At 41.2% G+C, this 14,788-nt stretch overlaps 2 protein-coding genes across 5 annotated transcripts in view; one reads left to right on the top strand and one right to left on the bottom strand.

The window, feature by feature from the left end:
• Positions 1 to 14,788, top strand: part of SPATA6L (spermatogenesis associated 6 like) — a 146,895-nt gene that overhangs the window by 63,958 nt on the left and 68,149 nt on the right. Inside the window, exon 13 of one of the 3 annotated variants that reach the window (XM_073345251.1) lies at positions 9,518 to 9,622. The exons of 1 other annotated variant lie outside the window; for it this stretch is intronic. The gene's annotated coding sequence lies outside the window, so the exon portion shown is untranslated. Of the gene's footprint in view, positions 1 to 9,517; positions 9,623 to 12,879; positions 13,347 to 14,788 lie in introns of those variants that run through there. One more of the 3 variants, XM_073345249.1, reaches the window with a different exon arrangement.
• Positions 1 to 14,788, bottom strand: part of SLC1A1 (solute carrier family 1 member 1) — a 74,920-nt gene that overhangs the window by 2,856 nt on the left and 57,276 nt on the right. For both annotated transcript variants that reach the window (XM_073345246.1, XM_073345247.1), the window contains 4 exons: positions 14,168 to 14,275; positions 8,626 to 8,748; positions 7,845 to 8,039; positions 6,962 to 7,096 (listed from right to left, as the gene is read on the bottom strand). In XM_073345246.1, coding sequence (XP_073201347.1) covers positions 6,962 to 7,096; positions 7,845 to 8,039; positions 8,626 to 8,748; positions 14,168 to 14,275 — 561 coding nt within the window. The remainder of the gene's footprint in view (positions 1 to 6,961; positions 7,097 to 7,844; positions 8,040 to 8,625; positions 8,749 to 14,167; positions 14,276 to 14,788) is intronic.

Genomic DNA, 14,788 nt, shown 5'->3' with positions numbered 1-14,788 from the left:
GTGCCCTACCAACCGGGCTAAAAGTTATAAGAGAAGCCACTGCTGCAATGCACCAGAGTCCTGAAAAGTCTTTTTGTGGGGAGAGTGGTCAGTACTATTTAGTGAATTGACACAGTTTGTGGTTGGCCAAAACTGTGGTTTTTTGGGGGGGAAACTATTCCTCCAAAATGTTTTGCCCAGCTCTACTTACAAGTTCTTTTTCATGTGAGCACTGTCCAGTCTTTGAAGGAATGCTACGCTGTTGCTTGTTTTATTATGAAGGAAGCTGTGGCAACTAGCTGGAGAGTTTGCTCTCTGCTTTAATCATTCCAACTGGAATCAATTTTCATTGCAGAGTTGCTCCCTGGGAAGTGGGCATTGGTATTTTGGCTGAGATTCCAGAAAGAGGGGATTGCCTGTGTGCTGTTTGTCTATCTCTGTCTAAAAACAGGTGTCTGAAGTGTACATAAAACAAACTACACGAAGAAATAGCTGGACACCAGGTCACTGGTTTCCCCTCCAATGGGAAACTGACCAGAAAGGCCCCTGTCATAAATATAAAGGGAAGGATAAACCCCTTTGAAATCCCTCCTGGCCAGGGGAAAGCTCCTCTCACCTGTAAAGGGTTAAGAAGCTAAAGGTAACCTCGCTGGCACCTGACCAAAATGACCAATGAGGAGACAAGATACTTTCAAAAGCTGGGAGGAGGGAGAGAAACAAAGGGTCTGTGTGTCTGTCTATATGCTGGTTTCTGCCGGGGATAGACCAGGAATGGAGTCTTAGAACTTTTAGTAAGTAATCTAGCTAGGTATGTGTTAGATTATGATTTCTTTAAATGGCTGAGAAAAGAATTGTGCTGAATAGAATAACTATTTCTGTCTGTGTATCTTTTTTGTAACTTAAGGTTTTGCCTAGAGGGGTTCTCTATGTTTTTTAATCTAATTACCCTATAAGATATCTACCATCCTGATTTTACAGGGGGAATTTCTTTATTTCTATTTACTTCTATTTTTATTAAAAGTCTTCTTGTAAGAAAACTGAATGCTTTTTCATTGTTCTCAGATCCAAGGGTTTGGGTCTGTGGTCACCTATGCAAATTGGTGAGGCTTTTTATCCAACATTTCCCAGGAAAGGGGGGGTGCAAGTGTTGGGAGGATTGTTCATTGTTCTTAAGATCCAAGGGTCTGGGTCTGTAGTCACCTAGGCAAATTGGTGAGGCTTTTTACCAAACCTTGTCCAGGAAGTGGGGTGCCAGGTTTTGGGAAGTATTTTGGGGGGAAAGACGCGTCCAAACAGCTCTTCCCCAGTAACCAGTATTAGTTTGGTGGTGGTAGCAGCCAATCCAAGGACAACGGGTGGAATATTTTGTACCTTGAGGAAGTTTTGACCTAAGCTGGTAAAGATAAGCTTAGGAGGTTTTTCATGCAGGTCCCCACATCTGTACCCTAGAGTTCAGAGTGGGGGAGGAACCTTGACAGCCCCAAATTTGCTAAATAAATAAATAATAATGCTACCACTTGGCAGAGGAGTGACAATACTTTGCCATGTAGCGTAGTTTGAAATTTGGGGCCAGATGTAAATTGGCATGGAACTGGGACAGACAATGTGAAAACTAGTGTGTCTGTTGTTTGTTCCCCATGCTGCCAGCCCTTGGAGACTGAAGACTTTCCTTCCATGTAACCTCTGCATGGCTGAGGCTTTGAGGGATGTTGATGCCAGTGCCTGGGGTGGAGGCAAGAAGCTTTTCAAAATGGCCACGATAGTGCCTCTGGTGGTAATACCTGCACAAATGTTTATTCATGGTGGTTTTGTGCTTATTCTTGCAAATAAAAAGTCACTCAAATGTTCCCAAATACAAAGGGATTGCAAACACCAGGAAAGTGTATCAATGTTTTACTTAAATTCTCTTGTATAGCATGTATCACATGACGAAGCGCCTGAGTTAACCCTGCAGTGAAGATGTATCCCTAGAGGTGGAGCTGTGCTGGGAGCAGGAAGGGAGAGGAGCAGTGGTAGCTGAAGGCATTACGCTAACATAGTGTAGGTGGAATGCTTCTGGGAAATGGGGGAGCACACTGAAGAGCATTAGCTTTTGAAAGACAGGCTCAGGTCCTCAGCTGGTGTAAGATAGCATAGCACCAAAGTCAGTAGAGTTATGCGATATACACCAGCTGAGGCTGTGACCTATAGCATGTGCTCCCGCAGTAAATCCTTCCAGGTGAGGTGGTGTGGGGGGGCCTGGCTGCTAACTCAATCCACTCAGAAACACAGCCCTTTGCTGCCAGCTGGCTAGCAACTCTCCACTTGGGGAGCACACCTGGAAAATTCTGGCTGCCTTCTGCACAGGAACGCTCCCCAAGCCCTGTCCTGCAGTAAACCCATGCTGAACCCCATCTGAACACACTAGTGGAAAAATCAGCCTGACGTTAATTACATTTTTAAAAATGAATTAATCTGTTTAAGATGATTGAATCACAAATATTTTGTCTGGCACAGACTCATTGCAGAGCTAGGTACTGCAGAAGCAGCTGCCTCTTCTCTGCTATGCAGGTGCAATCATTAGTCATTATCATTAGAGCTTTGCTGATAAAGGGCTTTTACTTGATGGATACAGTTTTGTGGCTGTTATTTGTACTAAAACTGACTGTTGCTCAAGAGTGTTAAGAAATCAAATTTCAGTGCATAAAAATGTCAGATTTCAGAATCCAAAGTTCAAGGGAGGAAAAAACCTGCATAAGACACACAACAGTAATTTAAAAAGAGGTGGAATATTACCAGTTTACAGGCACTGTGCGGTAAAGTTAACTGGCTGTAAATATCAGCACACAGGTTAAAAGCACTTTTGTGATTATACTGAATCCTTAGGAACAGCCCATCTTTTCTTGTGCATGATGCTCTCTCCTTTAGAGTCGCTTCCTTTCAAGTAATTTCACATTGCTGATGTTAACTAGAAAATCACAGGTCCTGGTTTAACAACTATGGCAACAACAAACTTCTTTCGGGGATTTCAGAGTACGAAGGTATGGTATTGAAAATCTGCCCTATGAAATGTATGGTATGTAGTACTATACAGGTTTTATGGTTCCTGAGTTTGGGACTGGTCACATTACTGCTATGGACAGACATCTAAAGAGCATCTTTAGCACTGAAAAATCTTTCTATTTAAGGGCATGGCACTTCCTATAGGAGGGTTTTCTGGTAAAAGCATTCTGACCTCTTCCAAACATTTTTCATGTAAACAAAGGTGGGTTGTGTGAGTTGTCCTAGATTGGCTCCCCATTGTGGGTTGGATGCATCTGTCCCTATCATCAGATAAAGGGTAGACTGAGAGAACAGTATATCAAAGAAAAGACTGAGTAGCATGACGAAGACAAAAACTTGCCGAGATGCTGTAACTCTGTGCATCCTTTCCCTATAATTTCTGAGTAACATCAGTCTGACTTGATGAATTGCCATATTGAGATAAAAAAGAAAGGTGGTCCCTAACTGCAGGTAGAGGTGGAAGAAACTGCTTTCACCCCCTAAAAGTACTGGATGAGAACTTCCAAGGAAAATATCAGCATGGCTGCTTGGAAGCCAAAAATGATGAAAGGGCTAAAGAGCTAAACAGTATTGCTTCCCAGTGCTTCCCTTTGAGCCTGTTGCACAATTCACTTCTGGTGGGCAGAGAGCCCAGAGTCACAGCCTAGTCGATGCCGTTGTCTTTTACCTATATGAAAACTGGGAAAATCCAAGTTACCTAGCAGTGGTTCTTGTGTCCTCCAGTTCCCCAAGAGTGGCATTTGTTTTGTCATTAGATTAGAGCTGTCCGCAGGAAGATTTGACTTTGTTTGTTTGCATTTATTGAGAAAGTCCCAATATCTGGCACCAAGAGCACCACCCAACGTGAGACAATGGACGATGGAACATTCTACACTGTTCTCAGAAAGAGTTCAGACATATCTTAACCTCAGTGTTTTCTGGCCCTTGAGTCTTCCTTGTTGTCTCCCCTGGAGAAGATCAGTCACCAAACGTTTCAATTATGTGCCAAGTTCCTTGGAGCTTTTAAAATCAAGGCACTGAAACTCAATAGCATGGTATATGACTGAGCTTTACTGATCATTTTGACACTGCATGAGTATCCTCATGACACTGACTAAACTCCCACACCGAATTTACAGCCATCAGGGAGAGAGGATAAAGAGATGGCCATGAGTCATCAGGTAAGAGGAAGAGGATGCCACAGCCTCCCTCATCCACTCTTCCGTTTCTGATTCAGAGCTGTTGTCACTCAGATTAATAGATTCCGTTACTTGGTCACTTCCTGGAGATTCTGCTCCCTTCTTGGGACATTTGGGGAAAAGAAAGAACATTGCATCACCCCAAGATCAGTCCACAAAGGACAGAGTTGGTGTTCATAGCCTTGTGAATCTAGCAGGAGATATCTCACACTCACACAAGAGAAGGCATTTGTTCTCAAATTGTCAAGGCGGTGCCTGACCACAAAGCCCTTTTTGACTTGTTGTTGCTTATGAACACCCAAACAGCAGTAACCAGAAGTGCTGGTTTTACATCTTCATCTGGCTAGGAGACTTTGCACTTACCTTTTGAATGAGGAGACAGCCACAGGGGCCCATAATTTTATCATCACAAGACTTGATGATTTCAACATGCTGTACCTTGGACTGACCCTGAAGGCCATCCAGAAGCTACAGCTGGTTCAACATGCAGTGGCTTGCCTGCTACGCTGACACGAGCATATCCATTCTATGCTCCACATGCTATCCGAGCTACTTGCTTAATACTAGATCCGTTTCATTGTTCTGGACCTTATCAGTAAAACCCTAAATAGGCTAGGGCTCTTATTATCCAAGAACCTGCCACTCTCTCCATACCCCTCTATGGCAAGCACTGAAGATGACAGAGACCAGGTTCTATCATGTGGGGGAGTCAATGTTCTTAGTTGGTGGGCCCTTAACTGTGGAATTCACTTCTTCAGAGGCCAGGCTGAAATGGAGTCCTGTGACCTTTTGAAAATGTGTGAGACTTGTACTTTTTGATAAACCTTCCTCTAAGAAAGAGCGTCCCCTGTTGGGAGGTCTAGGAGATACATCAACAAGGAAATGGCATCAGTCAATTGGTGAGGGGATGAGAGTTTTGTTCATTGAGGGGAGCTTTGTATGTCTACATTTAATTTAATGTGACCCTGACACTTCAGAAACGTACATAATAAAAAAACCAAATTACAATCGGACTGCCCTGTTCATTTGTTTTCTGTGGCTCAATGAAGATGGCATAGACCATCAGTGGTTCTTCCTCACTTGTATGCCTATGTCTAGACTAGGACATAGATTGTGTATAAAAACATGAGCTAAGTTGTGTTTTTAAATTATACTACTTTCCTAGTCTAGACAAGGCCTTATGGAGGGGATTTCACTGTTCCCCCATCTGTTAGCCCACTTTGCAGATACTGATATACAACTTCAGAGAGTCTTGGGCAACATTAAGGCAGCTGACAGCGAATAAGACCCTGGAGAGACTTTGTCTGTCTGTTTTGGGAATACAGGAATAGAAATGCTCATCCTGTTGTAACTCTGACAGCCATCAGCTGTCTGACCATGACACACAGGAGGAACGGATGGCTGTACAAAGTGGATGGCTCACAGATCAGAGATTTTTCCTGCCATGGTTTTCTTTTTTTAAGAGTAATAGTCAAACTTTTCACCTATAGGTCTTTAAGCCTCTTGCAAAGTGGGTAGCACCACTATCTCCATATGACAGATAGGGAAACTGAGGCACAGAGCGGCTGCTCTGCTCCAAGTAACACTGTACATCCATCACAGTCAGGACCCAGGATCATACTCCAGTCTCCTACTCCAGCACCTCATCATGTTGCTTCCCTGGGGCTTGGGTGTCCCGTCCTTAATCAGAGGATATTTTCTCCTCCATCAGTCCAGCACCTGGGGCCATTAGGGGTACCCCAAAATAACCAAGTGGGCAAGACCAAAACTTTTGAGACCTTTCTTCCTGGAGAGAGGTCTGTGAATAAACAAACCTCTAGAATCAGTGGAAAAGGCACATGACAAGCCCCCAGGAGATCTTTATCTCTCCTCTGGAAAAATGGCTTAACAGGATCAGGAAAGTTTTGATGAACTGGAAAGGGGGAATCAAGGTGGGGGGGGGAGTGGGGGGGCATGTCCATGTTGATCTTTCAGAGTGGAGAGCAGCTCACGCAGAAAAGAACTTGCCACTGCAGAAGCCCTGTGCGACTGCACACTGGACACATGCTTAGAACTTTTCCCCTCTAAAACAAAACAAAAATCACAGAAGTAAACTGTTCGCTTTGTGAAAATTAGCTGGAATGTTATGTTTGTGGCTTGCACCTGATTACTGCAAATAAATTATGCAACTACCATACCATTATTTTACAAATACCTCTGATTGAAAAGGATATTTTTGCTTACAGTTCTTTTCTTAGTTACATTTTGTAGTCTGTATATTTTCAGTTAGATTTTCATGAACTGAGGCCATTTTCTTGTGTACTCTGTATATGCAGTTACCATAACTGCATTGCTGAATCAGGGCACATCGGTGTATAAACAGGTATTTAAGCATAAGCAGGAAGTATATATGCAGTTGTAGTAATTGGTGTGAGTATTTTTGTATGTATAGTGTGTACAGGTCTTGGACCTTGTTTTTATCAAAATCTGGCCTTGTATGTCATCTTCACATAAAAGAATAATAAAAAGGGCCCAGATCTGATAAGATTGTATCCTTGTTAATCAAAACAGGTAATTCTTTATATAATTGTATTACAGATCAGATGTGTGGCAGTGTTATCTCTAACAAACTTTTTTTCTAGTTAATTTTTAAACATATATTATTGAACAGCCCAGTTAGAAGGAGAAATAAATTCAGGGTTAAAAGTCCAGTCACAGATGTTCATGCACCATGTATAAAATACATTACTGAAATAAGTAAATGCTGAATATATTAAACTTACAGAAGCCAGTCAACTGCTATGATAAGCGTAACATCTTCAGCAGGTAGCCCAACTGCACTCAGCACAACCACCATGGTGACTAGTCCAGCCTGGGGGACCCCTGCAGCTCCGATGCTGGCTGCAGTCGCTGTGACACTTAATTCCAGACAAATCAATAAAAAGACAGTTTGAAAATGTCCTCCTCCTGAATGGATTTCTCTGCTACATTCAGAATTGTGTGTTCATGGAAATATAAAATTAATTTTTACAAATCCTTCTTCATGACAATCCCATACTTCACTTGGAGTTATACCTGCATAGAGGCATGTGGGATCCAGGGCCCCAGTGGGTTTCTATCATTTGCAGATGTTTTTATCAGCATTGTTGTTGACATAGTGGCTGATCACATTTAGGGGTAGATCCTGGCCTGTCCTTGGGCAGGCAAACAAGGTGTACAGGCTATGGAGCTGCCATGGTTCTGCTGCACAGGGCAAGTACATATACCCCCCAGCATGCTTTGGAGCGGTCTAAACAGCAGTACTGAGGAGGAACTTGGGAGGGGTGGGGGGCATGGCCAATGGGATTGCAAAATATGCAGATCCACTGGACAAAATGTCCAGGTTGGGCATGTACTGCAAGCCTCAGCTGTTACTGTAACTACAGCTTCCAGACACTGTGGCCCCATGCCCTGCTACCTCATTCCCCACCCCAAATTCCTACATAGGTCCTCTGTGCAAGGCTTATTTACTGAGGGTTTGTGGAAGAAGTGAAAAATTGAGCCTTATTGCTTAGTGGTGTGAATGACGGAAGTGAAATCAGCAAGATTCCATTAGGGTGCCTGAATTAAATCCACAATTCAGTAACAAAAATAACAACACAATTCATGTTATGGTATCACCCTCACCTAATGGTAATTATTTTGCCAACATCCAAATCTAAGTCATTAAGCTGTGCAATAAACACAGCTGCCACGGCTTCATAGAGTGCTGTTCCATCCATGTTGATTGTAGCTCCGACTGGTAAAACAAATCTGGTAATCCTTTTGTCGACATGGTTTTTTTCTTCTGCACAGCGAAAGGTGACAGGCAAAGTTGCTGAACTGGGTCATAAATAAACAAACAAATAAGCAGCACACTACTAGAATACCTGTTCTTTTATTAATCTGATGTGCTTTTTTTAAAAAAAGCCCAACTGCCGTCAAATTCTGCCCTGGGGTGCGCAGGAGAGTTGTGCACATACAACGATAGTGCAGTTTGTCCTTCGGAATGAAATGGTAATTCCCATCTCTTCTCGTTCCTGGAACAATAACTGAAAGTTTTAACTATCCTTAACACAATAAAGCAGTGAAACAATTTAGCTTCAGATATTTTGTGAGCAATGAAATAATTTACAGCACTATTTCCTGGACTTACACTCAAGAGGCTAGACACTAATCTCAAAAGCATTGGTATAAATCCAGGATAACTCCATTCTAGCCAACGGCACACTTTTGGGTGCTATATATATAATAATTATAAGAGTAATACTTACTCTAGGTTTACACCCAATGGATTTACAATGAATGGTTCATGTGACATCAGGATGAGAAACACAGGCATCAATAAAATCAGAGCAACACATAAACTAAAGAGATGATGATTACAAAGTATATTAACGCTAGAGGAGAAAAAAATGGTTTTGATTACCTGGAGGAGACCATGAGGGCTGTCAGAAGTGCCTGAGCCATCCCTATGGCAAACCGAAAAGGGTTTTTCCTTACTGTTATTAAGTAGATCAGTGGCAGAACTACAACGGAATGGATTGCAAGTCTGCAAAAGAAAACAGTCTGTTCATATACTTAGATCTATCTGATCTCATGGTCTTAATGAGGAGGTGTTAACCAGTGTCCAATTCTGCCCTCAGATACCTGTGTGCAACTCAGATTCACTTCAGTGATGATTACATGCATGTATTCCAGGGCAAATTATGCCCAAATTTATGTTGTTAATTTTGGGACAGATGCACTTCTCCTGAACAAATTTTTTTGGGGGGAGGCATTATATGTCTCTGTTTTCAATGTACAATATGAAATCAGTTGAACTAATTAATATATTAGGATCAAAGTCAAACTGAAGACGTTAAAACAAATAAAATAAATGAGAATATTTAAACAGAACCTGTTCTTCTGTGTTGAAAAAAATGTTGGCAGTGCTGAAAAAAATGAAAGTCCAAAATATTCTTATCACTAAGCCTAGAGCTAAAAAATGGGTTAGCGTTATTAAAAAGTATTATATCACCTTTTGGAAATATTTTCTGATTGGGGTTAAAGGGAAATTTGGTTTACAGATCGGTTTTCATAATGGCTTTGATTCCATCCATCTCAAAAGCCCATTTTTGTACTGTGGGAAATTGCATATGTAAATTTGGTTCAAATTCTACTCTGTTAAATTAGTGTAAATCTCGATTAAATTCAATTGAGTTATTCCTGATTTACACTGGTGTAAATGAGACGTATATGGGCCCTACAGTACTGAATGTTGTTAGATGCTGAAGGATTATCATTTAACACGGTTACTTAGCTCACTTTTATTTGTATAGATAGGAGAAGAACAACAAAATTCTCCCCTCAGATGTATGTGAGCAACTCTTGCTGAAGTTAATTGGACTTGTGGGCATGTATCTGACGGAAGAATTTGGCCCTGGGTGAGTTAATTACTATACTTGCCTAGCACACATCTGTTAATTTGAACATAGAGTTCATGAATGTATATGCTGTAGCTCCTTTATGGGCATTGAGGCTGAAGGTATATAGCTTATGTTAAGTATATTTGAAGTGAAATGTTTATGAAAGGTCTGTGAAATACTTCCTGCAATCCAAGGTCACATGCCATCACAGCAACAGCAATTTGTCATAGATAGGAATCGTCAGAGCCTGGAAAAGGCATACACCATATATGTGGCATGTACAATCTTGGAACTCCTATAGTACCGTCACAGGATGTTTTTGGGAGCATGAGTGTGTTTGCAACACCATTTAATGATCTCATAGCAGCTGATAAAGATATTGAGAAAGTCTGAGACCACCTGTTTTGCCAGAATCAGGCAATTATCACGGCAATAGCTACCTACAGAACAAAAATTTACAGTGGCACATAAAATGGGCAAGTTATCAGACTGTAGGAAGAGAGATCTGTTTTACACTATTGGACTTTGTAGTTTTTCATCTGTAATGTGAGTGCTTGGTCCAGCAAGCAGAATGGAAGTGTTGAGAGATTCTGGGGGCTAATATTGGAAAAAGGAACTTTTTCACCATTCTGGTAAAAGCAAGTATAATTATCATCAGCCTATAAATAGGACATAATTGGCAACAGCTCAAATGAAAGCAGAATTTTAGGGAGCTGGTAAAACCGTAAGTGTGAAAAACAAAACTATAGTATATATCTAACCATTTAAGCCAAATTTGGACAGAATGGTTGTCTCTAAAAAGTCTGAACCATGTGTTTAACCAAAAAGAAATCAAGTTCTTTATGATGATGTGCAGAAAGATATTTTAGATCCAACACAACAAGTGAATAAAGGGAGAATGGAAAGAAGGTTATGTGCTGGCGTTGAGACCTCTTTTAAAAAAGTTACTAAAGGTAAAATTTTCTATAGGGCCTAAGTGACTTAGGGCTTCACTCCCAACTGACTTTAGGCACTTTTGAAAATTGTATTCTTAGGTATTGTTAGAATCAGTAATTAAACAGAATTATCCCAAGTAAATATGTTTGTGCTCATCTCAGCACTCATCCCAGTAATTTAGTCATATCTTGCTTTACTATTTATGAAAATTTATTTTCATAAAACTTCCTCTCTCAGTTGATTAAAATTTTTACAGTAAAAAAAAAATGCCTATCAGCAGCGAGAAGGGAAGTCCTGGGAAATAGAGTACTTCCTGAGATAGAAGCCTGTTGCCCAAGAACACAGATAAACACCAAGATTTAAGCAGTTCCTTGCTTTTTAAAGGAAGAGAAGGAGTAGATTACAGGGACACCACTTAGTCCCCTGTCCTCTCCTCCCCAGCTTTTCTTTGGGCCCTGGTTTCTCTGGCCTGCTCATGGTGCATTTTAGGTCAATTCCTCTTTCTTTAGGCTGATAAAGTGTCCCCATTCAGTGAGATGGAGAAGTACACACTTGAGTAGAGAGATACTGGGGAAGGCAGGGAGGGAGGGAGACATTGGGAGGAGGGAGACATTCGAACCAATTAGGGTTTGGGCATGGGAGATGCTGGGAGCAACATACCCTTGGTGGACTTGAAGGAGAGACATTGGGGGTGAGATGCACTACAATCAATCAGAGAGTGACACATAATGGGGTTCAGAAACACATGAAGACATTTGGGGATCTGAGAGAAATTATATTGGGATTTAGGGTAGTGGAATAGAGAGAGAGAAAGAGACACTATGGAGTGATTGAGGAACACATTAAAAAGTGGAAGGACAGAAGAAAAATCTGGGAAGATATGAGATAGGAGATTGGAGCTGGAGACAGGAGAGGGAAAAAGAGGATGGAGTAAAAGGAGTGTAAAAGACAGGGATAAAGGGCGAACGCAATGGAAGTTGAGGGTGTTCTGCATCACATATGGATAAAATCCAAAGAGAGGCATAGGAAAAAAAAGAAAAGATGGTTGCAGAAAATTCAGAACAGAAAGCTGCAGAGAAAGAGGAGGCCAAAATATAAAGACAGAGAAGAACAAGAAAGGAGGTCAAAATGGAAGAGATTAATAATAAAAACCCAGGCTGGGTCTAGGGGAAAATGTAGTAATGAGGATGGGGAGGGACAACTACCTTGCTCTCCTACATCGTAAAGGGGAGCTAGGCATTTAGCTGCCTAAAGATGGGAGAAGGAAGAACAGGGACCTTTCCCTCACCCCTGCTACCTAATGCCCATTACATACATTACCACCCTCACTTCTGTGAATCTGGTCATAAAACTCTCTCCCTTCTGTTTAGAGTTGCAGAGAATGTGCTGCCCTTTGCCTTTCCCCATGGCAGCTAGAGCACAGCTCTCTGCAGAGCTTCCCGTAAGCTCCTGCATAGTCAAGGAGAGGGCGTCACTGGGCCTTGCAGAGCAAGAGCCTATTCTCTGCAAAGCTGAAAAGCTGGGAGCTCTTGATGGGGGTGACCTTTGAGGGAGCACTTGGGAACTTATTTACAAATTGTTATGCTCCTGGGGCATCTGGCTGCTATCTAAACAGAAAGATAGTATGTGTAACAATACTTCATTTACAGTGTAAGTACTCCAGGGCAGGGAGTGTGTCTACCTATGTGTTTGTACAGCACCCAGGAAGACAAGGGCCTGATTGGGGGCCTTAGGGTGCTACCACATAACAAATAATAATATTTAGTGTCCTTGATAAAACTGAAGTCAAAGGGCAGTAATAGTCCAGCTAGTGAATACCTTCTCTGGGCTATCTGGAGTTATTAATATACAAGACTGCTAGACTTACCCTGTTCTTTCCATATGTTCCTGCCTAATTTCTGCTCATGGTTTGATTTATAATTAAGATCAGAAGAATTAGATTTGAATTAACTAATTATTGGCAATCATCAATTTCTGCCTTCTCTGTAAAACTGACAGAAAATGTTTCCACAACTAAAATGGAAATTTAAAGAAGTTTAAAACATTGTATGTTACACTTGTATGTAACCGACACACTCTTCTTCAGTGTAATATTTTGAAATATTATCAGAATCAAATATTCCATTTCTGAATCTGTAATAAATCTTAATTTATATAGTCATTACATTTCACTATTTGAAGTTTAAAATTATTTCTTGCTTGTCCCAACATGAAAGTGTACACAATTTAAAAAAAAAAAAACTTTTGAAAGATTCACAAAAAATAAAGATCAGATCTTTCCATTACTTTTTAGAGCGGCTTGTGTTAAACCCATTTATATTACCCTCCCCTCTGCTCAGTTTTCAGAAATGCTTTTGAAGAATAGTGTGTGCCTGTATACAAAGGGGGCAGAAGCTCTGAAGCTGCTTTGGATCTGGCCTCTAAACAAAACATGAATAAATCCTCAGTATGCTGAAGAAATTTTGTAGAGCTGAAGCTTAAGGCAACGAACCAGCACAATCTGGATGCTATGCTTCAGTGCCTTGGAAACAGACATTTAAATGCACCTAACTTAATTGTACTGTAAGCATGTATTTATCTTTCTAACAGCATTCCTTGTGGGATATTCCTCAGAGATGTGGATTATCTATTGCTATAAGATAAATTGCTTACAACTATCAAACTGTCCTTGCTAAGGCCCCAGACCTGCAAAGGGATTAGTGCAGTGTAAGTGTCCACACACGAGAAGCACTTTGCAGAGTCATGGGGTCTAAAATAGATTTTTTTTTCCTTTAAGAGTTGCTCTGGATTAAAACTAGAGAGTAAATGCTGCTTTTGTGGCTTTGTCAGCTACTCTTGTCTTGAAGAACCAATGTCTCAGATCATACCTCCAAATCAATTCACAGAGTAGACTCTCTAGATGCAAACTGCCTGCTCTGTGTGAAAACGGGGCACAACTTCCTCTCTGGCACCATTTCCTTTCCCTCTCCCATACAGTGGAGCTGGGCAGAGGCTACTGCTGGTGTAGGGGCACAGGTCCTCGGTGCAGATCACTCTCACCTCCCAATGATCCCCAGGGAGCTACCAGATTTGAGGAGGGCAACACAACCTTGTCAATAGGTTGGCAAACCCAGGCCGCCAACAATAAGTTGGTGGGAGCAGCAGGGTTCTTCATGCCAGGAGACTTCCTTCCCAGCCCCATCCTTCCTGTGTTTAGTGGAGGCATCACCCTATTTTCTAAAGCAACATGACCTACTGAGCAGCCAGCTGAGAGAGAGAGAGAAAGCGCTGAGTTCCATATGCACCTTTTCATTTTATGCTGCAAGCACTGGTGCTGGAACTAGGGGTGCTGGATTGAAGCAGTAAGACCAAACACCAGGGTTTCCATCATCAGCAAGCCCCCAAAATAAAAATTGTTCCAGCACCTCTGGGTAGAAGGCAGCTGACAGTTTAAAGTAAAGGGTGCACTTCTAGTGCAAACTATCCTCAAATGACTTTATAGACAGGGGATCTTTTCTCAGATCTTATTTTTATATCATTCTCTGTCTGAGTATAGCAGAGGCTGGTTTGTTGTAGATAATTAAAACCTAATAAAGTGTGGTCCAATCAAATCATACGTTTTCATTTTACCTTCAAGGAACAACATACCCGCTTAGTACTGTAGCCATATAAAGACCCAGTTTGCGAAAGATTTCCCAGTCCTCAACTTCTATTATCTTCCCAGCAATCAAGAACAAAATGCCAAGTGGCATATACCTAGGGTGCACAAACAGCTTAATTAAAAATGCATCCTTTTGCAAAGCTGATGTTGCTACACAGATCTGGCACAACATTTTCCTTCTGCAAGAAGAGAGATTTATTTTCATCACTGTAAAAATAAAGGAGAATTTGGGGTAGGATTCTGCAATATAGCTGAATTTACTCACTTTCAAAAGGTACTACATTAGAAGTTATTTTTAATATTAAAACATTAGTGTTTGCATGTTTAGGTGTCAGAGTAAATATAGCAATAACCACAGTCCTACATGTAATGAGTAAAGACATATTAACAGAGGTTGGAGAGATGGGTGAGGGATTACAAACTATGCCGCAATCCTGCAGAACCTTTGAATGTGCATAACTTTACTCACATATGTAAGAGTTTGCATGATTGGGGCCTATAACCTTACCCTGCAAAGAAAGTTCCCTTCTCACATGGATTGCAGTGCAGAATCAGGGGGCTATATCTTTATATAAGGATATACATTTTAATATATCAGGACAATGCAT

This window comes from Lepidochelys kempii, chromosome 5 (genome assembly GCF_965140265.1).
Source record: "Lepidochelys kempii isolate rLepKem1 chromosome 5, rLepKem1.hap2, whole genome shotgun sequence".
NCBI lineage: Eukaryota > Metazoa > Chordata > Testudines > Cheloniidae > Lepidochelys > Lepidochelys kempii.
Note: the sequence above shows the minus strand (reverse complement) of the source record. Positions and strands in the feature narration are given on the sequence as shown.